At 33.6% G+C, this 27,299-nt stretch overlaps 1 protein-coding gene across 4 annotated transcripts in view; it reads right to left on the bottom strand.

Annotated features, from left to right (window-relative positions):
• Positions 1 to 27,299, bottom strand: part of PCDH9 (protocadherin 9) — an 873,028-nt gene that overhangs the window by 303,390 nt on the left and 542,339 nt on the right. For 2 of the 4 annotated variants that reach the window (XM_063102896.1, XM_063102897.1), the window contains one exon: positions 10,279 to 10,480. In XM_063102896.1, the coding sequence (XP_062958966.1) occupies positions 10,279 to 10,480 (202 nt within the window). The remainder of the gene's footprint in view (positions 1 to 10,278; positions 10,481 to 27,299) is intronic. The other 2 variants (XM_063102898.1, XM_063102899.1) reach the window with 1 other exon arrangement.

Here is a 27,299-nt window from a genome sequence, read left to right as displayed (position 1 = left end):
TTCTTGGACTCCTTTCCTTTCTAATTATCACATTTACTCCTAGAATTTCATTCACTTTCTATTTTTTTCAGTTTTCAATTTCCAACTAAGAATCAAATGCCTAGCTCATAGATAACATTACCCAGCAGTTCAAACTTTAAAACTAAAGGAAAAAAAATTAATTCCTAATCTGAGATTTATGAAATCTTTACAGCATGTCTCTCATATAACGAAATTGCAAAATGATTTCAGGAACTTCACAGATTCCCAAAAACCTGCTCATGGGTTTCTCAGATCAAGAAACTCTAATTAAGAAGATATAACAACCACAATTACCTGAAGTTGATAAGACAAGCAAACAGAAAGGACATTGTTGGGGGGGGGGAGGGAGAAGGGAGGGAGGTTTTGGTGATGGGGAGCAATAATCAGCCACAATGTATATTGACAAAATAAAATTAAAAAAAAAAAAAAGAATCCTTGCAAGAAGCTGGGAGATATTTAAGTTTATAGAGTCATGGTTTTAATTTCTATTCCCAGAACCTAACTTAGTATCTGGTACATAGTAGACTTTACAAGAATATTTGCATAATGAATAGATAAATAAAGAAGTAAACAAACAAAAAATAAACAGGTAGATCTTGTAAAGATCAAATGAATAAAGAAGACTAACATACGTCGAGATGACTAAGTTTTATAAAGACTGTGGCAGACACACTCTGGGGTGACCCTCATGTCTCCACCTCCACCAGGACTATCTGTGGTCCCCTTCCCTTGACTATGAGTGAGACCTGAGACTTGTTTCTAACCAATAGAATGTGGCAAAGGTGATGGAATGTCTCTCCCATGATTATGTTAAGTTACATAAAACTCTATCTTGCTACAAACTTATTCTAGAGACTCTGTCTCCCTCACAGGCCTTGAAGAACTAAGCAGTCATGTTTGGAGGCCTGTACAGCTGGCAGCTGACGGTGTTCTCTCTGAGCTAAGGGCAGTCTCCAGCTGACAGCCAGCAACATGCTGGGGCTCTCAGTTCTGCAAACGCAAGGAAATAAATTCTAACAATTTCAATAATTTTGGAAGTGAATTCTTCCCCAGTGAAGCCTCCAGATGAGCATGCAGCCTGGCTAACACCTTAATTGTGACCTGAGCAGAGGACTCAGATAAACCATGCTAAGATGCCCTATTTAGAGAAACTGTGAGATTCTGTGTGCTTTTTTAAGCTACCAAGTTTGTTGTAATTTGTTATGAAGCAATAGAAACCTAATAGATAGATAAAGGGATGGATAGACATAAACTTAGTTTATAATCTAGATATTTTTAACCTAGAAAATATTCTTCCCTCTATGAGTTTGAGGTAAAGATAATTAACAATAGATAAGTTTTAAGCTTAGATTAGAAAAATACACTTAACAAAACAAAGAATTAAAAGTCTTGTAAAGTAAAAAAGGTAATCAAATTACGTTTTTTCTTATATTACTGAGTTCTTAGAACCTTGTTTTCTATTTATGCTCAAATCACAGTAGGATTGATTACCTTTTCTCTATACTATTCTCTGAGGAACTTTAGATTCATTAACTCAGGGGCCACTATTGTAGGTTCACCCTGAATTGATTACAAAAATCCCACAGGGAACTGAACACAACAGATAACAATATGAAATCCCTGGACAACTTTTTTTGAATCTACATAATTAGCTCAACACAGGATACTTTCAGGAGTTATAATCATGGTTCACAAAAAGTACTTAATACAATACTGTTCCAAAATCAAATTCATGTTTAATTCCTAAGGTGTATTGTGGTTAGTGTTTTTTTATTTTTTTTTTTTTGTTTGTTTGTTTGTTTTTATCCTACAGGTTAGGACTAGCATATTTCCTTAGGATAGGGTAATTCTGTTTTTGTGGACTTTCCTGGAGTCTTTTGTTTTATTAACTTGATTTCTTTTTCCAAAATGATAGCTTGTCTCTCGAGCTTAATCTTTCAAATCTTTTAAATTTTTGATTTCTCTGAGCATGTGCATCCTGTAACTTTAGAACTGACAGGAAAAATATATTTTTTCTTTTAAATTTTTAATTTTTTTATTGTGCTTATTGTTGGGAGAGTGTTTTATTTCAATACATGCATATATTGTACAATGATCCATTTAAGGATAGCAAATCCATCATCTAAACATTTATCTTTTTTTATGGTGATTACATTCAAGATCCTCTTTTCTAGCTATTCAGAAATATACAGTATAATATTGTGAGCTATAGTCAGCCTAGAACAAGGAAGAATATTTTTTGAATGTAAATTTTTACTCAATATAAAAAGAAAACCATATATTAAGAAACATTTTCTTCTCAGCTTTGTGTCAGGTGCTTTCCATGTGTGTTATCTCATTACAATACGAAAACATAACTTGGAGCACATTATTAAAATTATGGAAAATATAGGCAACTAAAAAGAAGAAATCAGTACCCAAAAATGAGATAACCAAAGTCAACATGATGCACTACTTTCTAGATTTTGTTTGTTTGGTTGGTTTTGTCTTGATAGAGCACTATAATTTCTCTGATTGTATTTTCATGCATTTGTAAATATTTACTCATTCCGTCAACAAATATACATTGCTGGCCTACTATATACCAGGCACTCTTATGCATGGAGAATAGAAAAGTGAGCAAATAGTCCTTAGAGATTAATGCGGAAGACAATTGTTAATCAAATAATCATACATATTTTCTCTGAGGAAAAAATATAGGGTCATGATAAGGAAAGATTGTTCCAGCGGAAAGAGCACTGACCTAACAGTCAGAATATATGAGTTTTACCTTTGACATACAAACTGTGACTTTAGGCAAAGCCCTTCTCTTTTTATGCCTCTGTATAAAACGATATTATACTGGATGATCTGTAGCGTTCTATTAAGTTCTAAATTTTTATTAACCAATAAAAAAAACAAACAAAGCAAAACAAAAACAAGACAAAAACACCAAAAACTGCACAAACAGTTGCCTCTCAAGTTGTTTAGCCTACTAGCAGACTACTCAACCAACTCTATTCTTACTATTCAATTTCTCAAGTTTTCTCTTAAAAATAAGATGAGTGATGGTTGGTTTGAGCCATAAACTGAGTTAAAACATGTGTTTATTGAAGGTGGTTTCTCTGAATAGCAAAAGCATAAGCTGTAGAGTCAGACACTCCAGAGTTCATATTCTGGCTCAACTACTCACTAAGCAGCTTTAGACAAATAACTTAAAATTTGTAAGTTTCAGTTTACTTATTTACTATCTGATTTAAGTATTGGTGCGGGACCATAAAAAGCATATAAAAACAATTAGTAGAATTCCTGGCTCATAAAATAGACCTCAATAAGTATTAACCATAAATATCATCAGGTATCAAACTGTACTTAATGAAAAGTTCGCCAACTGATTTATAACACAGTCTGGGTAAAGCCAGCTTTTACAAAGCAAATATAATCTGCAATTTTGCACATGATTAAACAGCAGAAAATCCTTTAAAATAACATTTAAAGAAATACCAGATATAAAAATAACTTTATTCATGATTCTCAATGGGACAAGATTAAGACTTAATTCTGAATTAGTGGTAATAACCTGTTCCTGATCTGATCACATAATTGTTTTTGTCTGCTTTCAAATTAGTGAAGGAATTTCTTCATGAGTCTAGTTATGTTTGTTAAAAAATAATAATCTTTAGTTGAAAATCCCCTTACTATTTTCTTAGAATTAATGCTTTTATTGAATTTAACATGGAGTTTATGATGTTAATGAGTTACCTTCTTAAGGAGATATGATTTACTCCGATTTGGTAATGGAATAAATTTTTGCTTGCAATAAAAGGCAACAGAATTCAGTGAAAGAAATCCTGCACATGTGTGCATCATTTAGGGGTAGTTGGCTAAGCATGCCCTAGGACTCAGATGTCCCTAAAATGTAGAGAAACCATCTATTTGGTTGCCGGAGGGATACCAGTCATGCCCAACCCTAAAACTCCTCGTGGGTGTCCAACAAACAGAACAGCTCTGAGGTTTGTAGTTACTCTGATTTTATTGCCACTTTACAGAGGGAAGTTTTGAAAGACTTTACTTTATACAAAAGATCTTTAATGGAAGCAATTATCAATTTGTGTTCTAATCTTACAAATATATATGTAATTACGGAAAATTTCTGCCTAACTACCATTTGAAACATACATAAATATATAAAACATGCTTGCTATATACAACAACATATCCCTATACTTTTATAAAGTGAATCATATCTTTGGATTAAAACAGTAAAGGAAGAAGAAATAAAATGTGAGCTCATGTATTTCATACATTGATTCTGAATTTTAAACCAGTCTACCACTGTATACATAAACTTTGTATTATGGAAATTTTAAAAAAATGTAAAAAATTAGACAACATGATATAAAAACACTCCACATTCCCATCACCCAACCTCAGTAGCTACCAACCTTTCATTGTTTCATCTATTCCCACCATCACTTTTATTATTGCTGTTATTTTGTACAGTAGTATTAAAACAAATTCCAGACATCATATTGTTTCCCCTATAAAATCTTCCTAAACTATCACTACAAATGAGGACCTTCTTTTAACAAAACCAAATAAATAATCACTTTATCATTTAAAACCAAGCCCATACTTGTATGTCTACAGTTGTCCAATTGTCTCAAAATATTTTTTTTTTTACAGTACTGAAAAAAGAAACAAACAAAATTCTTAGTCACCATTAGAAGTTTCAAGGGGACCTACTCATTCTGTGAATTGATATACAAATCAAGTATCTGTCTTGCATTTACTGTAAGAACTATACTTCAGGTTAATTACTAATTAATGGAGTAAATTTCTTTGCCATATGTTCCTAAAAAACACTTTGTTTAAAATAAATAATTGCTTTTCTCTATTTTTATATCACCCACTGTACAATTTAATGGAACACTGTGTTCTTGTTTTAGCAATAAACTCAATTATAATTTTACATAATTATTGGTGAAAATAACTTTGAAATACTGACGCATGTTATTTTTCTAACGCATTTCTAACGCATTTCTAACACATGTTTGTACATGTCTCCTTACCTACCCCACCCTTTTCAACCATATTGGCTTTATATTCATTGCTTAGATGAAGATAAAGCAGGATGGAGAAAAACAAAAACAAAGACAAAAATATTCAGTTATTTTGCAAAGCTCTAAACCTATCATAAGATTATTTTTTGGTTGCTCCTAAGGCTAAAAAAATAAAAAGGTAAAGAATTGTGCCTTTGAGGGAAAATATCAAGAAAAACAGTGGTGGAGGTTCCCAATCCTAAACACTAAAAACATTCACTCATTCCAAATAGGAAGAAGAGAGAGAGATGAAAGGGATGGAAACAGAGTGGAGAAATCCCACATCATGTTTGTTGGGCAGAACTCAGAGAAATCTAGAGAACTGAGATTAGCCAGTCCTTGCGGCTTCATTCCATGGCAGAGTCCAGGAATGAGGCAGGAAGGTCCCAGACAGTAATGGGCTGCACCGTACCTCTAGGCACTGGAATCCAGACATAGCCTCAGTGAAACTCCTTTTTCCTATCATTGCATAAAGTTATCAGCAATAGTCTTGAAGAGGCCAGGAAGACTGGAACAAAGGCAGTCTCATTTGAGATTTGTGTGGACCACACGAGACAATGGACATATAAGTGGACAGATGACCTGGGGATCAGTATGCCCCATTTCCTTTTGGTATGATATAGGTCCCCTGGAATTGAGGGAAAAAAGAAGTGAAGTTTCTGCCACACCAGTGTAATGGAGATTGGAAAAATAAATAAATAAAACACAAAAGGAAAGCTATATTCCCAGCACATGCAAATTAGTGGCATAAGAACCACACCTGACACGATAAAGACTACTCTAGATTTTCATAAATATTATTTAAAAACCCATCAGTTATTGCTTAATTTGTAAACTTTATTATTTATTTTTGGCATTGCATGTAAAGACCTCCATCATTTACTAATATTTTCAAAAATCAAGAGTTAGGTGTAATATAAAATTTATAATGCCAACAACCCGAAAGTATAAAATTGGAAATTAAGAATATTGTGGATCAATGCCACTGGGTGTGCCACTGCTGTGTATGTGTGTGTGTTTAGAAGCAAGACTCTCTTGTAAAACCCAAAGTTTACAAATACTCCCCCATATGACACCATCTGTATTATTTTGTTTGAAAAAAATGCTTAATAAAAATAGTTACTACAGAAATTAGTACTAGTTTTTGATGACTTTCTTTTAAATGAGAAACATAATGTGTGAAAAAATAGGAATCCATACAGGTGCAATACAAAATACTTAGTAATGTTACAGGTAACACTAATGTCCATGGTTTCTACTTCACTTGCTATAAAATCACGGCTCTTCAAGAATTATCAGACCACAGACAGAAAACCCCATTGCAAACAAAGGAGACAGTCAAGATCTAAACAGCAAGATTATTCCTGTTAATAATTACTGCATCAAATCCACCGCACCTCACTTCACAAATTCTTCAAAGGTAATTACAAAGATGTGACTGCAAAATTTAAAGACAATATATCATGGTACTATCCTAATATGAATTAACATTCAGTTTGAATCTTTTTATACTTCTAGGCTATTGTAATTAATTCTATTCTAGATATGTATGAAGGAGGTTAAAATTTCAAATACCTTTAAATGTCAAAAAAAACTGTTAGCCTCCAGGGGCTCTCAGGATCCTCATTTTCCTATCTTTCTCTTCTCCTTCCTTCCCAATGATAAATAAGGACTCTGTCTCCACCAAGGAGCACTGTTCCTTTTGGTTTAAAGACATTTTACTGACCTTAATTCTCGTGGGTGAAGTCACTGCGTTGGGTTGAATGTTGGAGTGCGCCAGGTTGTGTTACCCTTTGGGTCTCTTTTTCCATTTGACTAGATTGGTAAAAAAAACTCTGGGGACTTCTCAAAGCAGGTTTGAATAGTTTTTTGTCTGTTTGTTTTTGTTTTTCTGGTTTAGAAGCTTTTCTGCTTTCTCGCATTTGACACGTGCTCCAGGGCTATTGCTCTGGTCTGGTCTAAGACGTCACCAGGTAAGTAGCTATACATATTGGAACAAGTTCCAGCTTAGGGAAGCTTTGGTTAACCATAGTTTAAAAGATAGGCAAAATGCTCTCTTTCTCTTTTTCCTTTTCTATGATTGAAAAACTCAGATATGGGCTTTCTTAAGTAGAAAACAGAGGTGTATTGGTGAAAACTGTCTCTAGCCAAAGGACAAAAACAAACAAACAAGCAAACTTTTCCATTCATTTGGTTTAGAGGAACTCACGAGGCAACAACAATATACTAATTATTATCTCATTCTTGTTTATTTTTTTACTTCTTTGGACATATATTTCCTTCACAGAGTTTAGAAGGAATGACTGTTAGACTGCTGGGGTCTGATTAAAATATTCAAATTATCTGATGAATAAATAAGTAAACAAAGTGAAATAAAATGAAATTTTACCACATAATTACTTTTAACTATAAATTTGCCATAAAATCGTCATATATTTTTTCTGAATTTAAAATTTAGTATTTCTAAAAACTAAGCTCTACAACATAAACCACATTTTTATTAAAGTATGTATTTAAATGAACTTTTGCACTTAAGCCTTAGTTTTACTTTTCTCTAAATAAATTTTTAGTAATGTGTTAGTTCTTATTAGAAACAAGACAAAGTTTTCAATTTTTTTTTGTGCATGTTAATTGCTGCTGTGATATTGAAGGTATATATAACATTACTTTGCAACTTTATTTCTGTACTCAGATACTTCTCAGTTGGCCCTGGTCAAGCACAGACATGTTTTTCCATGGCAAAGAAAATACATAATTATCCTTTTATCCATACAGGTAATATGCTCTCCAGCTGAATATTTTAAAATCTATAATTCAATTGGTTAACTAGAAAATTACCCAGATGTTCATCACTTTCTGAAACCCATTGATTAAACTCACTGCACCCTGATATTCTTGCTTATGCCTCTAACCTCTAAAATATTTTGTTTTTCTGGCTAAAGCAATTCATAAAACATTGTGTTAGGCTTATTAATTGTAAATCTTCCATCTGGAATTACGCATATTGCTTTGAAGATACCTCTGTTAAAAAAAAAAAACAACTAACTTTGGTAAACTCTATAGGAAAGTCTTAAAAACAATTTGTTAAAGTATGTATAAAATGGAACTCTTTTTGTCTTTTTTTTTTTTGGCTGAGGCCCAAAGACAAGAGTGGCCAACCATTTCCACATGCACGTAAGAGGCTGTCAAGAACCAGTTGTGAGACGCGTAGCTTAACTTAATAAGAGACACTTTAAAATTGGACAGGGGGAAGCTGGAGACCAGGAAAGCAGTTGAGAAAGCTGTTGTGAGTCTTACTGACCCTGATTTCTTCACACAAATCTAGGCAAGTTTGATTCAATAAAACCACTTAGATTCAACAGTGCTTAAACTGACCAAAGCCATGAAATGTAAAGAAGATAGTTGGCCAGCTCTCCCAAATTCAGTGTGATGAGAGGTTGCCTCTTTGGGTATGACCTGCCCTTCTTGATATGAGAAATCAAAAGATGCACGTATGTTTTCCTTATGTGACCAAGGTATGGGACATGAAATCACAAAAGCCATGGCTGGTGTGGAGTTTACTTAGAACCTCTTAAAAGATTGCCTGAAGTAAGGAAAAACCTCAGCAGAAACAAGATACCAGTGCAGCTCCACATGCATACTACTTGCCAGTGAGAAGAGAACCACACTTCAGAGAGCTGCATAGATGGAGCATGGCCGGGAGGTAGGACAAGGCATACGTACAAAAGATCTCCCTCCTTGGACAAAAAGAGGCAGTATAAAATGCTGAAAGCCAGAGAATACCAATGCTATATTACTACCACAGGACTAGTTAAGAAAGCCCTTTTCTGCTTTTTACTTTCTCTTGGCATTCCTACTTCAATCATAGAAATGCCAGAGGCACTTTAGTGTTTAAAGCTGTAGCAGCAAAATAGATAAAAAAAAAAAAATAGGAAAAAGTCACCATGCCCCATTTCCCACTGTGTGCAACCAGTTTAAAGCATGTTCAAGACATGTTAAAAAAATTCTCTTTGTTTGTTTATTTTGGATGCACTATTATTATTACTATTATTATTATTTACTTTATTTTCTGGAGCAATTTTAGGTTCACAGCAAAATTTAAAGAAAGGTAGAATTGTAGATAGAGACCTACCACTACACGTGCATAGCCTTCCGAGCTATCAACATCCTCCACCAGGAAAAAACTTTTAAATAAAATAAAAATTATCGTCATTACTTGGTCCTGGATACAATAATTATTGAATTGCTCTTTCATTTTTTAAAATATAAGTGAAGCAGTCATTGATTTTTGTTTGTTTGTTTGTTTGTTTTTAATGAAACATGGCCAAAAAAGGTGTAACATTTTTCCAAGATTTCCTCCAAAGGCCAAAAACGAAGGAACCCTACAGGTCTTATTTTGAATGGGTAATAATTTCTGAGGTGGGATGTGGGCCTGTGGTGAATAAGTTTTATGTGGATACATCCCACTCTACATACTGGTAAAAAACAAATCATTCAAAACTCAGATAGGTAAACAAACAAACAAAAAAAACCCCCCAAAATCATTATGTCCCCTCTTCACACTTGTTTTAATCACTAACCTTTATTTATTTTTTTTTTTGGTAAATTTTTCATTGGAAAATAGCATTCCACTGGACAATTTTATATATACATATGTATATTTTTTTCTTATTCTTCATTGATTATATTCTATCTAACTGTATTTGATCAGTTCTAAAACATGAGCTTTCACATTATAACATCTTTGACATCAAGGCATTTTACAACAAATGGATTTTTGCAAATACATTTGTAACATTTTTTTTTCTTTTTAAATGTTTCATGAAATGAAGAGTCATCATACAGTTTAACAGCCAATATATCAAGCACATTAGACTTGACATATTTCTTTTTTATTTGCTTTTTTATTTTAATTTATCAATATGCAATGTAGATGATTTTCATGTCCCTTTACCAATTCCTCTTTCCGACTTCCCTCTCCCCCGTCCTCCCATCAACATCATATCTGTTCACTTGTCTTAACAAGTAGACTTGACACATTTCAAAGAATACAACAATAATAAAACCAGCAAAAAACAGCCAAATGTCCATTTAGTTGCACCTCAGGATGACTGTCTAAAGCTCAAGGGCACAACAAAACCAGAGCAACTCAAGCAAAGTTTTGAAGGAGACTCACCAGAGTTGGGGTCAGAGTTGCCATCTGCTTCGGTCCTCTTGTCCGGAGAGGCCTGGTCATAGAATTCGTCCTGTGGCTGAACCAGAGGAAGAGGGTGTGAGATCAGGGTTCCACTACCCACCGGCTCGTGGTCTCCTAGACCACTGTCACTGCAGCTTTCCTGGGAGCCATCAGGCAGGTGAAACGTAACGCGGCGCTGCGACTACAAAGAAGACCACAGGACATGCCGATTAACACTCCTCCCAAATAAAATAGGCTCAGCAGAACGCAAAATCAAAAAACTTTCAACACACGGAACAATGTGAAAGCAAAATACATAAAACTAGGAACAAAGTTAATAAACTAGCATTCATTATTTGCAGTTTACTATGAAAAGTCCAAATAGCAAAATACCAAAAAGAATTTTAATCTTACATAATTCAAGACCATAAAACCTTTGAAAAGTATAACAAGAAAGGCAAAAAAGAATACTTAATAACAAAGTTTGAGAAAACATCTAAATAAGAAATATGCAAATATGTTTGTTTTATAGATCTGAGTAATACATAGATAATATGACATTCCTGTAAAGTTGTTTGAGTTCCTTATATATTCTGGATATTAATCCTTTGTCAGATGTATATTTTGCAAATATTTTCTCCCACTCTGTTGGTTGTCTTTTAACTCTTTTAATTGTTTCTTTTGCTGTGCAGAAGCTTTTTAGTTTGATATAATCCCATTTGTTTATTTTTCCTTTGGTTGCCCGTGCTTTTGGGGTCGTATTCATGAAGTCTGTGCCCAGTCCTATTTCCTGAAGTGTTTCTCCTATGTTTTCTTTAAGAAGTTTTATTGTCTCAGGGTGTATATTTAAATCCTTAATCCATTTTGAGTTGATTTTAGTATACGGTGAGAGGTATGGATCTAGTTTCATTCTCCTGCATATGGATATCCAGTTATCCCAGCACCACTTGCTGATGAGGCAGTCCCTTCCCCAGTGAATAGGCTTGGTGCCTTTGTCAAAGATCAGATGGCAGTAAGTGTGTGGGTTGATTTCTGGATTCTCTATTCTATTCCATTGGTCAGTGTGTCTGTTTTTATGCCAGTACCATACTGTTTTGGTTATTATAGCTTTGTAGTATAGCTTAAAGTCAGGTAGTGTTATGCCTCCAGCTTTATTTTTTTTGCTGAGCATTGCTTTGGCTATTCGTGGTCTTTTATTGTTCCATATAAATGTCTGAATAGTTTTTTCCATTTCTGAGAAAAATGTCTTTGGAATTTTCATGGGGATTGCATTGAATTTGTATATCACTTTGGGTAGTATGGACATTTTCACTATGTTGATTCTTCCAATCCAAGAGCATGGAATATCTTTCCATCTTCTTGTATCCTCTCTAATTTCTCTCAGCAGTGGTTTGTAGTTCTCATTATAGAGATTTTTCACCTCCTTGGTTAACTCAATTCCTAAGTATTTTATTTTTTTGGTGGCTATTGTAAATGGGCAGGCTTTCTTGATTTCTCCTTCTGCATGTTCACTATTGGAGAAAAGAAATGCTACTGATTTTTGTGTGTTGATTGTGTATCCTGCTACTGTGCTGAAATCATTTATCAATTCCAACAGTTTTTTTGTAGAGGTTTTAGGCTGTTCGATATATAGGATCATGTCATCTGCAAACAGGGACAGTTTGACTTCATCTTTTCCAATCTGGATGCCCGTTATTTCTTTCTCTTCTCTGATTGCTCTGGCTAGTACTTCCAACACTATGTTGAATAGGAGTGGTGAGAGTGGGCATCCTTGTCTAGTGCCTGTTCTTAAAGGAAAAGCTTTCAGTTTTTCCCCATAATATGACATTCCAATTTGTTGAATGACTAGGCACTGTGCTTACTTAATGATTTTACAGTAATTTTTGCAATCAGTATGTTTTTTATACATATTGCCTGCTCTTTTTTTTTTTTTGGCAGTTGGCTGGTCTGAGGATCTGAACCCTTGACCTTGGTGTTAGAACACTGAGTTCTAATCAGCTGAGCTAACTGCCTAGCCCTTTGCCTGCTATTTTTAAAGGGTAACTTTTATATTCGGGTGTCTTTAAACCAATATTGGAACAAGTATAATTAAAATTATTATTTTAAATAACCAAGTTCTATGAAATTATTATTGATACACATAAAAAAAGACTATGTTTTAAACAATTCATTATTGCCTCTGGTCCAGATACTACCACCAGCCTTTGGTTATAGAATAACCCAGTTGAGATGTATTTGGAATGTTAGTTTGACATCTGTTTGCACAGTGTCACTCTCAGAAGTGACCTAAAGTGTGTATACGGTACTTCAATACATTTTAGTGTTTTAATTAAATAAAATTTCACAGTTTAGCACAGATCGCTGTTTAGTTCACTTGGTAAATGTTCATGTGGCTGATGTAATATGTGAAATATGAGAATATTTACAGCTACGTGGGGTGAAAATTTAGGCCTTAGGGAAGTATGTGAGAGTGGTAAATTTGTGCTATATGACTGAACTTAATTTTCATTCTGCTTTAACAGCCAAAAGATCTTTCCATATCATGTCACATATGACCACTTTTATTTATATTTAATAGAATTATGAATACATACATAATAAAATATATAATATATAATGTATAATATAATTGTTTTGTAGTACCTAAAATTTGTGTTTTCCAAGAGACAATTTACCATTATTATTTTGATCAAGACACAATGTATAGATTGTATCCATTTCAAAGAAAAATTAATGCAATTAGAAACAAAATGCTGCAGACAGATACACTGCAAATCTGTAAAGGTGTTTTTGTAGAATGATGATAGAATAGAGCCTATTCCTGTGATTCGGTGGTTCAAGCCCAGCTCACAGTCATAATGGAGAAGAGCTGATACCACTTTATTGCTGTTCAATGACCTGTGTGAAATGAGTTGATAGTTGAGTACATTTTTAATGAACTGCTGCCAACATCACATAAAGTATAATCACAAATGGTACTAATTGTGCCTATTGTTGTACATTTCACCTTCATGCACAACTATCTCACAAGCATCATTCTCCTCTTAAAGGTTTTGAAACGTGCCTACGTGAGTGCTATAGGAAAGGCAAGCTGAACTTGAATATTAATACCTGAAATATATTTCTTCTTGTATAGGAAGGAAAGTCATGCTACCATTTTTATTTATTGTAGTGTTTCCTCTCTCATATGAATATAAACATCTAGGGAAAACCAATAATGCAAGTATTTTTCATTTATGTTCCAGTAAGCCTTTAATCTACCTGTATCCTTTTGTGACAAAGCAACTGTTAAGGACAATGACCAGGCTGCCCATTACACATTACTGTCAAACATATCATTTAAAGTGATTGACCTACTAAAAAGTCCATAGGTTTTAAAGTATTTTTGATATTATCTCTGAAGAAATCTCTCTTAGTTATAGCTCAGGTGGTAAAAGAATATGTCAAGACATAAGAGAAAGGGAATGGAACAAGTGGTTTTGCAATCTTTATAAAGCATTTCTGGAAGCCTCATAAGCCATTACAAAGTTTATATTTCATAGAAGAAAAAAGGAAAAAATACATCTATGTTCCTTTAATTACAGTATATTTTTCTCCTAAGAAATGTCCAAATATACAACATCAGCTATGCCTTAATTCAGCAGTTCTTGCAGTGTGTTCATCAGAACATTTATTAATTGGGCATCTACTATATGCATGGTACTATGATTACACTGAGAATAAAAAGTTGAAAACTATTTTTCCAAACTATTTTAAATTCATTTTATTAGACTTCATCTTACATGCATTATACATATATACGTATATATATTTCTCTAACACTTCATAAGTGAGAATAAAAAAACGTAAATTTTGTATAATTTATTTACAACAAGACACAGTAAATAGCAGTGATATAATGTTTAAAGTACTGTGGCTTATGGAAATATATCTTAATTAATTTGATTCAAAGATGTTTAAGGTTCAGTTGGCAGAATTGTGCACAATTTATCAGACCAAGAGGAGGTGGGAGTGGTGATGCATATGGACTAAGAATTGGTACACGGATATTACGGTATGAAGCAAATTGATCAAGCAAATCCAGCTTTAATTTATCATCATAATGACTGATGCAAGTACAAGAATGAATCACGTAATTTCCCAATCTCTGCTTGAATATTTCTCTTGTGTATTTCTTATTGATATAGAATAGTATTTACCAATGAGTGACACACATTCAGTCCTACAATTTCAGTTCCATTAATCTAGAGGAATTCGCTTGTGCAAAGATTTGGTGGTAAGACTCACTGTTTCCTTGCATAAAATAGCAAAAATGTAGAAAAGAGTGTAGTGTCAGTACCATGCTGTTTTGGTTACTATACCTTTTGGTATATTTTGAAGTTAGGAAGTGTGATGCCTCCAATTTTGTTCTTTTTGACCAGTGTTTTATATTTTTCTTTGTAGAGGTCTTTCACTTCCTTTGTTAAATTTACTTCTAGGTATTTCACTTTTTTGGTAGCTATTATGAGTGGGATTACTTTCTTGATTTTTTTCTTTGGCTATTTCATTGCTGGCATGTAGGAAGGCTATTGATTCTTGTATGTTGATTTTGTATCCTGCCACTAAACTGGTACAGTCACTTTAGAAAACAGTATTGAGGTTCCTCAGTTAACTAAAGATAGATCTACCCTAAGAGCAGGCTATCTAACTACTGGATATACACCAAAGGAAATTAAATCAATATATCAAACAGAAACCTACACTCCCATGTTCATTGCAGCATTATTCACAATAGCCAAGAGATGAATCAACCTAAATGTCCATCAACAGATGAATGGTTAAAAAAACTGTGGTATGTATACACAATGGAATACTACTCAGTTAATAAAAATATAATATTCTATCATTTGCAGCATCATGGATGGAACTGGGAAAGTATCATGGTAAGTGAATTAAGTCAGGCACAAATGGGCAAATACCACATGATATCATCTCACAGAAGTACAGAATAGAATAATGGTTGCCAGAGGTGGGGGTGGGGAGGGCAAGGAGGAGTAAAAGTGTTGAACTAATGGGTACAAAACTATGCTATCTACCCTAAGTGAATCATTCTGCAGTATATGTGTGTATTGAAACAACATGCTATATCTCATAAATATGTATAAATAAATGTTAAAATATTTTAATAAGTTTTTTAAAGAATTAAATAAAGGAATGTAGTGACTAATAGATGATTAATAAATTATGAAATGTAATACAATTGAATATTATACAGTACTTACCATCATGTTAATATTGATGGATATGAAAAGTATTTATAATCTATTGGTTAAATATTAAAATAAAGTTAATATAGATTTTGTTAAGTTGAATTTTGTTTTTGTTAATGTTTCTTTTTGTGTGAATTTGTATGAACTCATTTCTAACTATGCATGTACCAAGCATTTAAAATAATATTGTTTAGCTGAAAAATTATGGTATTTTAACATTTTATAATTTTGACCAAACTAAAAATTTTGTGTTAATCTTTGTAATAATGTAACGTATTTTACCTTTTAATTATTTTTCTTCATCACTTGTAGCAAATTAAAGCTTAATTCAAGAGAAAAAAAAATCTGGTATATAGCAGATGGGCCTTCCCTTGAGCTGAGGAATGCCAAGCAATCTTCCAATCCCTTCTCTGCTATTCTATCTTCGATCACTTGCTTTCTTTACATAGCTTTTTAATCATTGCAATTAAAGATCCTTGTCTTCTCAACACAACGACAACTAAATCTAGCACTGTCCATTATTACAAATCAATTGAACAAATTCTTTAGTTAATGACTGACATTTGAAATAATTTTCTTGTGTAAGATTATAAATTGATATTATGGAAGTACAATAAAAGTACTTTCAAATTGTTTGAGATGGTTTTAGTTGTAGAATAATCTTTAAACATCCTTTCAAATAAATATTATTACTAAATCTGATTTAGTTCCTTCAACCAAGTTTAAGAAACAATATGACATCTATTTATCTATCTCTCTCTTTCTATGTTACCATTTATCTATTTCTAAATAAACACACACATATGAGGATACTTTGAAAAGTTCATGGATAAATAGAATTAAAAGATAATCCAAATTTCTCTGTGAACTTTTTGAAGTATCCTCATATATACTATTCAACAATTACTTACAATGAAGTAAAGGACAAAATCATGTTAAAATTCCATATCTGAACTTGTTTCTGCTTTATTTTAGCAGATATCCAATGAAGATTTGATTTTTCTTTATTTGAAATGATATTTTCATTTCTCTTCTCAAAACAGCAAAGAAAATCATTGCAGAGTTTAAAAATAGAGAGACTAGAAAGTACATTTTGATACAAATGTATTATAATGTTATATAATATTTATTAGAAACACTTTGATCTTTCTTATTTTTAAGATCACATTCTAATTGAGATTTTTAAATAACACTCATGAGTATAGTGTACAGTAAGTTCCTCAACAACTTCTTGCCATCTAACATCAATGAATACTCACTTCCTCTTAATAAAATTTAGAATAGAGCAAAACTCATAGTGCTTTGGAAAGTAAAGTAAATGGGATAGAAACAGCAATCTATAATTACAGTTAATTTGCTATTATTCTAAATACTTGCAGATTCAACCTGAGGGTAATTAAAGTTAATAAAAAAGTGTACTTCTTTCACATATGAAGGATGAGAATCAAAGTAATGCGATAAGAGGTGCTCAGTTGCCCAGATTAGAGTTTCAGGACACACTTCTGGGTTTCAAACCAATCCTCGAGGTCTCAGACCCATCTTCTAGGCCCTCCCCTAGTGGATAGTCACTGTTGTTTATTGCACCTATTTTCAGTACCAACATAAGGAAATTGAGACACCAGGGGGCAGACTTATGCAAAGCCAGTGGCTGAGCATGCTTAGTAGAATAGAGTTATATACTCTTGTATCTGAGCATGTTCAGTAAAAGGAATTTATACAGGCTTTTATGTCCACAGTGACCAAGCATGCTTAGTGGAAGGGAGTTTATCATTTGAATGACCTTCCACTGGAGATGCCAAAGAGCACAGAATATTCTTGAATATGCTTGGTGCATGTGATATAATTTGACCAATGAGTGTGCCCTAAAAGGAGATCAACTGAGCATGTGCAAGACTATGTTACATAACTGGGAACCATTCCCCCTTAGTTGAATATTCATTAGATAGCATGAATATGTATTAGATAGCAAAGCTATAAAACTTGAATCTCAGCAGGTGGGATTATTGTCACTTCTCCTACTGTTGAGGTATGTATGCTTAAAGTAAAGTGTGTTAACCTTACTTCTAATGGGCAGCTGCTCATTCTCTTGAGCCAGCCTACACTTTGTACTAAACTCTAAGTGTATATTTCTTACTTTTTCATTAAACTTAGTGTGGGCCCTGCTAGGTCTCTACGGCTACATGGAGACTTCACTTCACTTTTGTCTGTGAAGTTTGTGTTCCTCACTTTGCTACATTAAACCAATTTTCACTTTCTATTATGACTCTGCTCTTGAATTCTTTCCTGTGGTAGAGTCAAGAACCTGCTAGAGGATTGGGTGGGTTGAATCTAGCTATCAGGCCTCCCCAAACCCTCTCCTCTGGTATCAGTAGTAAATCTTATGAGAAGGTTTCTGGATTTATGATTTACTAGTACTTATGAGTGAAAATGTGCCCACTATAAAGAATAAGGAATAGTTTTGAAGGATAAAATTATAAAGGACTTTTCTAGATGTGATAAATAAAATATTTTGAGTAAAGATTTTTTTATTATGAGTCATTTTATTATTTGTAACTGGTAAATTGAGTTAATTTCCTATCTATTTATTGGAAGTGCTTATGTTAAAAATGGTCCCACTAATGTAGAACATATATACATATGAACATATATATATATTTTATGAGCTGGAAATTATTTAAGGATTTAATATTCTATTTGAAACTGTTACATTTTCTCAGATGAGAAAATAAGATAAAGTGACTTTGGATAGGCTGCAACAAAGGAATCAAACTAAAACCCACATTTTCTGATTTCCAATATAAGTATTAGCACTGCTCATTCACTCATTTAACAAGTAATTATTGAGCACCTACTAATGCTAGACATTGTTCTAGCTGCTAATAAGACAATGGTAAACAAGACAGAAACTATATCTCAATATTTCCTAAATAAGATGTTTTTCTAAAAATCAGAATTTCATTAAGCTACTTGCCATCAGTTCTGAGGATGCTTTTGGCCAGCAGCTATGTCACCTTTTTAGAATGTGATTAACTTCTAATTATTGCAAACTATGTAGACTTAGGCAAGGTCTATATACGAATGGGAGAATTTCAGTATATTAATCAGTAACAACCTAGGCGGGGGAAAAATAGAAAAAAAAAAAAAAAGGGTTGTAGAGTGTATTCTGAGTCTATGCCAAAACAATCCACAGATCTGTTGCCAGCCACAAATTGAAATTCATGGCCAATTTGTGAAAATAAAAAACAAAGAAGAGTAACAGAAATTGTTAGAATAGGCTATTCTTGACTCAAATACAGAATAATTGTTAACTTTGCATGTCCTTGAGAATTTTTTTTTTCATCTAGGTAGTTAGAGAAATGTTAACAATCTCAAAAAAGGATTAATAAAATCAAAACTAGCAAGTATTTGCAAGGAACATATATACATGCCATTTTATGAGCTTGTAGTGAATATTTACCAAATAAAGAAAGATGAGTTAACCAGAATTGATATAGGAAATCTAAAGCGGATGGAATAGAAATGAGATATCACTGTCCATCCTCCAATGTGCTTTCCCATGTGAAAAATTCTAGCTCACCATCAAGCACTTTTCAGAGTGCTGCCTATTTTAGAAGTAGCAAACCAAGCATGGTAACATTCCACTAGCTGTCAACCTTTCCTTCTCTCCTCTTTCAGTGTTTACATTTTGGAATATTTGGAGACAAATGGGAAGGTTCAGTTCGTGTTTGACAAAGACGTGTAACAACTTCACTGATCATAAGTGATGAATGTAAATGTGTCAGCAACTTTAAAAGGAATTTTGTGATTCCTAGTTTTACCTCAATTATATAAAGAAGGACGAGGGTGCAGTTGATAACTAGCCATTTAAAGTCAAGTTGCATCTTCAGGAAAAATGGAGAGTGTTCGTCTGTAATATACTTACTGCTCTTTTATCCAGTTTGCTATCTGCTGCTAAGCAACAGCTTCATTTTGGAATAAACCTGTCTGCTTTGGTTCTAACTTACTATCCCACTGCATGTTTAGTTTTGGAATTTTGTTTTAATGCATGTGAGAAACTCATATTGATTTAAACTTACACTGTTTACTTTAGTTTGTCTTATTGTGAAATGAGTTCCTCAGTTAAGGATCTATATTTTTCTGGGCTTAGTAAAGTACGTCGAATACCTCTTAGGATTCCCAAAGGTGGGAGGACTCAAGTTAGTAGGTGACATGCTTAACATAATTTCACTTTTATTTCACCACAGTCTGAGAGAAAGGTAACATTTCTCTTCATGTGAAAAAAAAAATGTAGTTTTAAAAAACGAGAATAGTGCACTCTTTGTACTCTTTTTGTGAATAGTATTGGTTCTTGAATTTAAATATTTGAAACAGATATAAAACAAGAATCTCCCCTCTATATCTTTTTACTTTGTGGGACATTTGAGAAAAGGAAAAGGTTTCAGGTCAATTTTCCTCTTTGGTTTTGGGACATCATCCCACACTTAAGGGTTCTCTGGAGTCCAAGGCAGAGAGGATTAAAAATTGTCTACATTGTTGGTTATTTTGCTTCTTATGATCTTATTTAGTTCCCACTATCAGAATCATTCTCAACCTATTTCTCATTGCCCAGTAGGAATGCAGTACTTTATGTGAGCATACAAAATATAAAATGACTACATTAAACAGGAGCAGCTGTTCTTGAATCTGCAAGCAGAATTTTTGCATCTATAAATTATATGTACAGAAATATGGAAGAAACAACTCAGCAAGAGTCCTTTCCAATTTAGTTTTCTAGTACAAACAAATCCACGTGACAAAGTAAGTTATCCTTATCATATTTACAAAATCAGCAGACATAATAGTTGCAGCAATTTACATATTGCACCAAATTATAACTGTTACTAAGTAAATATATAGAAGTCACTGACACAACATGTGGTCTTATAAAAAGGGGGCCTTTCTTTGGAAATGAAAAATCACTAAAAAATGTCTATCAGATCTGTCAATATCAATAACAGAAATGGAATATAATTTGATGTCTAGTAGTCAAGAATTTGTCTCAGCTAGCTTTAGCAGAATTAACAAAAGAGGTCATGGAAATCTACCTCACATTCCCTTTGTTAATAATTCTGAATACAAAATAAGACTTGAAAAGCCAAATAGGACACATTTTTTTTTAACTAAGTCACACTTTTTAAATGTAGCCTCAATGTTATATCACAATTAACTTCAGACAACAGCCACTTGACCCAGAAAAGATTTTAAACAAGCACAAACACACAAACATAGTTTAAACTTCCTTCACGTACTGCTGAATAGGCACAAGATCATAATTACCTAGTAAGAATGAAAACTAGTAATTCAGGTCTTTAGAGGACAGATCATGTTATTCTAATTTAGAGAATGAAACACAAATAGAGGGGTAGAAGGAGAGATCTCTGTATAAAGCCTCCAAGAAATGCCATTACTGTATAATAAGGTTGTTTAAATTTCTCGTGAAGCTTTGTTAATTTGTCCCTAAAATGTGGTCCTCTTTCAACTGATCTTATGTACCACATTGAAATTTGATTTTATTTATTAAAATTTTTGATCTTATTTTTGTAGAATAAAGAAGAACATCAAGGTAGTGAGGAAATAGGAAGTTCTAGTCCTAGCACATGTAGTGGATATCTATCCCTGACAAACCACAGATTGATTATGATTAATTCTGAGCCATTGAGATAGGGGGTGGTCAGTTTCCATGAGTTCAGGTTACAAGACACACCTCTGGTTTTCAAGCCACTTCCCAAGGTCTCTTTGCTAGACCTTTGCTAGAACCCTTTGCTAGAACCCTCCCCTAGAGGAGAGTTACTGTGGCTTATTGCACCTATTTTCAACACCAGCATGGGGAGGTTGAGACCACAAGGGGGAGACTTACACAAGTCCAATGGCTGAGCATGCTCAGTAGAAAGGAGGCGCGTAACCCTAATAGCTGAGCATGCTCAGTAAGGAATTTATCCTTTGAATGACCTTCCACCAGAGGTGCTAAAGAGCACAGTATATTCTTGAATATGTTTGGTGCATGTGATAGAATTTGACCAATGAGCCGGCCCTAAAAAAAAGACCAACTGAGCATGTGCAAACCTGTTACATAACCTATTACATACTGGGAACCACCCCCTTAGTTGAGTATTCATTAGACAGCATGAACATGTATTAGCAAAACTGTAAAAGTGGAATCATGGTAGGAGGCAGGACTGCTGCTCACTCTCCTAGAGCCAGCCTGCACTTCATCTGAGGTGTGTATTTCTTTCTTTATGTATCACACTTGCCTTTAAGCAGGCTGCTGTTCACTCTAGAGCCAGGCTGCACTTTTTCTGTGAATGGGTATTTCTTACTTTAGTATTCAGCTTGGTGTGTGCTCTGCACAGTTTCTGGAGCTAGGCAGAACATTCTTTGTGAAATCTGTATCTTTTATCCCTTACATTAAACCTGTTCTCACTTTCTACTGTGATTCTACTCTTAAATTCTTTCATGTGACAGAGTCAAGAACCTGGTAAGAGTACAGGATGAATTGAGGCTGGCCACGGGGCCTCCCCAGACCCTCTCCTCCAGTATCACCATCAGTTATATCTCCTTCAGCAATAAAGGAAAATGTCAGTGAGAATGATGCTTCTGGAGCATAGCTTTCTAGTCTCTGATTCAAGGAGACCGCCAAACTGTTAACTAGCACAGGGTTTACCAAAGCCATCATGTTAAAGAACTTGATCCTCTTCAGCAGGTTAAAGGGGGAGACTAATTCACATGGAGAAAGTGCTGAGTCAGACACGGTCTCCAAACCATAAGTAAAGATCTGAATTACACTTACAGGATATGGAAATGTGTGCATACAAGCACAGAGCATGACAATGACATTATTGACTGAAAACTGCATTCTCTCTTCCAAGCTCTCCTACAAACACGACATATATTTAAGGCAGGTTTTCCAGAACTGGGGAGAGAGGGAAGCAGAAAGAATATGAAAGGGACCGCCTTTGGCCATATAGAGAACACAGAAAAGAGCATCCTTGGAATTTCATCTGAAAGCTTAGACTCATAGTACATGATATGAAACTGACAGGTAGATGACGGAGGGATAGATATATACATAAGTAGATAGATATTATGATGTGGGATGACTGTCCACTCCAATACTGTGTCTGTATTAACTGCCAAATAAAAGAGAAACTTAAGAGGAAATTCATTTATTTTTTCTTTGTAATTGTATTATGAAAAATGCCTGTATTATGATAGACAAGTATTTTCTAACTAGCCTTCTTTTAGTTCTCTCAAGGGACATCAGTGAAAATATTGTTTGGAGTCGAAAAATTTTGATTGTGATGTGTAATATTCAAGTCATATTTATTTCAGAGTAAGTTAGGAACAAAATGAGGATATAAAAAGGATAGATACAGCATATGTATACAGTTGTGTTACTGGTATGTATATGTTTATAAATATGTGTTACAAACTTATGAACAAACATCAATGCAGACAGACATGCTGTACATGCTTTAGACCATGAAATTGTCCTATTCTTAGAGAGTGAAACTGTCAAATGTATTTGAGATCTTTGCTTTACTTACTAATACTGAAAATAAAACCTAAACTTTATTTGTTGAATCTGGGAAAGCCTAAATTAATGTTGGTAATTCTGAAACAACAAGTTACAGTCCCAAATCAACCTCTTCAAGGGTATACTTAGTACCATATAATTTGTAGACTCACCAGGTGACAAAAAATTACCTGTTTAGGAATGATATTTCATTGAGTGTAGAATTCATCATATACAATTGTGATTATAAGATGAGAAAAACACTTTCTAAATTAACAGAATTTTTTTAGAACATCTATTCTTCTAAGCATTAGGTACTTAATGTTCTAAATGCCATAGCAGAGATACCACTATATTAGAAAAGATTTTGGAGTTTGTGGTTTTCAATTGTTTTGAGAGCCTGCAAAATATTATTTTGCACAGTCTCAAGGTATCAACTCTTTGCCTTTAATAACCTGGTTTTATTTTTTTGAAATAGCTTAATTACATTTGTAATGGTTGGACAATTTAGTTTTTAAAAGAAGAAAAGATTAGAAAGCAATATGGCACATTTTCCTCAGTAGTTTAAAAATTGTATTTGAGGACTATTACAAAAGCGAAGTTCCAAAATATTTTGAGAAATGAAAATAATAAGTGTAGCTAAGAACAAGGGCAAATTTGAAGGACAGCACACATCTAAATGCATAATTTCTGTTCTTTAAATAAAGATCAGTCTCGACTTTATTCTCAGCTTAAACGAGTATGCAGGAATGCTCTTTTTGGATCATAAATTTAGTAATAACAGTGAAGGCAGTATGGAATGAGAGAATGAGATGAATGGCTATGGACTTCATAAGGGGTTTTGAAGTAAAGAAATCCGAGAGGAAGCTTATGAAACAAGTTTCCAACACACATATTGAGCAGTAACATTTGGATATGGAAATAATATCAAAATATTTTTGAAAGTATTAATAAGCATTAATCAGTAGAGTATAAAAACACTGATGTCCCGATAAGCTGGAAGAAAATATGTTTTAAGCCTCTCTTGCTTTGAAAAATGGAATATGTAACTACTTACTCCACCCTGCTAGAATCAGAGCCCTTATAATGATCTTAAAAACGCAGAGAAACTAACCCAGTTGGAATAAACATGAGTAAGTTTTCTCTTTTCTCCTGGGTAGAGGAGTCTTTGTTCTGAACAATCAAAGTGCTGGACTTTATTTCAAAAAATATTCACCTATTATTACAGACGGTCATTTTGATTTTAAACCTGATATTTGAAACAAAAATCACTCCCACATCTCAGTGATAATTGCTACTTGGCCTGTGGTTCTTTAGTCTTTTCTTTGAAAACATTACTGGGTCACCAATCTCAGTCATTCGTGCACTGGGGATAATTTTTTTCCCTGAGTACAAATATAAAATTTAAACATATGTCAAGAGGTTAGCTCAGCTGGCTGTTGTGTGGCCTTTTAACACTAAACATATGTAAGAAACTTCCATATGTCAAAGTCTTCTGTAAATTTAGGTAGCATCTGTAAAATAAAGAGTTACTTTAGAAGAGATGATACTTTCAAATATTGTGTTCCAAATGTGAGATAGCAATCCAGAAGTTAAAGATCCAGAAACTTAGAAATATTTTTTGAAGATAAGAAAGTACACTAGTTAGTTCACTTGATTGTAAAATATAACAAGTGTGCACAGAAATGCCTTCTAATTTTTGTCGAGGGCAGAGACGTTTTCAGACTCAAACACATAGAAATGTCCCACCACAAGAGGGAACTTACTATATGGTGCAATTTGACTTAATGCACTAAAATATAAGAACAATAAGGCAGCCTTCAATTTGAAAAAAATATATTTAACGTTCTAAAGTTTATATTTAGGATCTTGAAAATCAGAAATATATTATCCTCTGTACATAATGTGAAAAATGGACAAATTGCTAGCTTGGAATTACTTTTTCAATGAAATTATTATAGTCTATAATCGCTTAAACTTGTACAGTTAAATTAAATGGTGGAAAGTACAATTAAATATTTGAAAGAAAATTTTTCATTATCTAGGGTATAAAAAAAATTAGAACACAAGTTAACACTAATATCAACTATTGGCTTTAGTTAATAAAAATGCATCAATACTGGTTCATCAGTTGTAACCCATAGCACATCAATGCAGGATGTTAATCACAGGAAACTGTGTTCAGGGAGAGAGTGTATAGGGGAATTCTCTGTACTTTTTGCACAATTTTTATGTAAATCTAAAATTGCCCTAAAATAAAGTCTATTAAAAAAAATTAGACAGAGAGAAAAAGTAGACAGATTTTGTAGTGAAATTGAAGGGGACTTCAGGAAAATTTCAAGGAACTTAAAAGATGATAACACTGTTCTGTATTATATTGATGCATTTCTATTGTGTGTGTGTGTGTGTGTGTGTGTGTGTGTGTGTGTGTGTGTGTGTGTGTGTGTGTGTGTGTGTGTGTGTGTGTGTGTGTGCGTGCACGCATGCATGTGTTGGCACTATAAATAATAATGGATCATCATTCTTATATTTAGCCCTGCTTGGGCCATTTTAAATCATACATGAATGTTCTATTTGAAAAAATATTTCTGTATATACGCATTTTTTTTCGTGGTTCACAATTGTCCTTTGCTCCTTTTTGGAAATTTTAAAGCAGGATAAACAGTAAAGGTCCTCCATTAAATAGACATTTTAATTCCTGTTTTATAATGACAAACCCATCTCGATGCTTCTAGAGACATATTTCAGAGAGTTAACTTCATGAAGATGAAATGAAATGCCTCTCATATCAGAAAATAATTCTGATCTAGTCTCTGTCCTAGTCTGACAGATGGAAGAAGATAGATGATGGCACTTTGGGAATTAAGGAATTACCTTTCCTGGAATAGGCCATAGAGCTTAATGTCTGTAGAAGGCATCTTATCTTAGGCTTCACAGACTGATAAAGCACACAGAGACAGCAGTTCAGACATCTTGTTTTATCACTAACTTTTCATAGATATGAAAATTTAGGAGCCTTTCATTAGACCTGCTGTTTGGGTGATAACTGATCAAACCTGAGAGCTAACTAACATCATTCCTGGGAAACTCTGATAGAAAATTTTTTTTTAGTGCAAGCATATGATTTTAGATACCCCTTCCCTGCCCCCGACATACACATGCACACATATAATCTCTCCTAATATTTGTAAAGCAATATTCTTAGAAGAAAAAGTAAAATCATGGTGTTTCTCATAAGAGAAAGAATTGACAATTTATTTGAGATTTAAATCCGTTTTAGCAATATATGTTAAAAAACTTCTAACCTATTTTATTTATTAATTTCATTACTAGGTTCCTAACTACAAGCAAGAGACTTATATATTAGTAAAATAGAGTAAAGGAAACAACTGTCTAAATTAGGAATCCTCACTAAGCAGATATCTCTGTAATTATAACATCAGAAGAATTTGTAAATGTGGAGAATGCGTGCTAAAATAGAAGGGTTTAAGGTAAGTCAAGAGATTCCCTAGAGCTCTTCATTCAGCTATTCAACAAAAACTTGACCACCTGACATTTATCAAGGACTTTGTTAGATACGGAGGAAACTCTGCTGTCCAAGAATGGCACAGTCTTTCCACTCATAAGGCTTAAAATCTAGAAAGTGAAATGGAACAAGTAATTACAAATGTAATAGGTACCATAAACGAAAAATTCAGGGTACAAGAGGAGTAAGTAACAGAAAGCTCGTACCTACTCAGGGAAGTCTTCCAATAGGAATAGAGCAGCTCTTGTGTGGCCCCTTGGCTTACACTGGGAGGCTACAATTCACAGACCCACTAGCTTATAATTCTATGCAAAATATATGAAATAGTAACTCTCTAGAAGCAGCCTCTTGTTAACTTTATTTGTATCCCTCTCAGGAACACAAACTCTGCATCCCCCCCATATGAAACTAACAATAAATGTCCTAGATGTTATTAAAACACGTTTTCCAAAGCTCCTGAGGATCTCTTGATTTTTACCGTATCTACCTATACACATAAACATAAACATAAATGTAGTGATTTACCTTTACAGTATTTAATTATTAGGTCTGAATAATGCTGGGTGATCACTTATGGTATCTTGATATACTCTCTGTTGTTTCTTTTAGAGTTTTCTTGGGATAGCTGGTATTTTCCGCTTACTTTCTAAAATTATTACCAAAATCATACATGAAGAGAAGTATGACCAGGCAC

Source organism: Cynocephalus volans, chromosome 7 (genome assembly GCF_027409185.1).
Source record: "Cynocephalus volans isolate mCynVol1 chromosome 7, mCynVol1.pri, whole genome shotgun sequence".
In the NCBI taxonomy this organism is placed as follows: domain Eukaryota; kingdom Metazoa; phylum Chordata; class Mammalia; order Dermoptera; family Cynocephalidae; genus Cynocephalus; species Cynocephalus volans.
The sequence above is the reverse complement of the archived record's forward strand: the minus strand, read 5'-3'. Positions and strand labels throughout refer to the sequence as shown.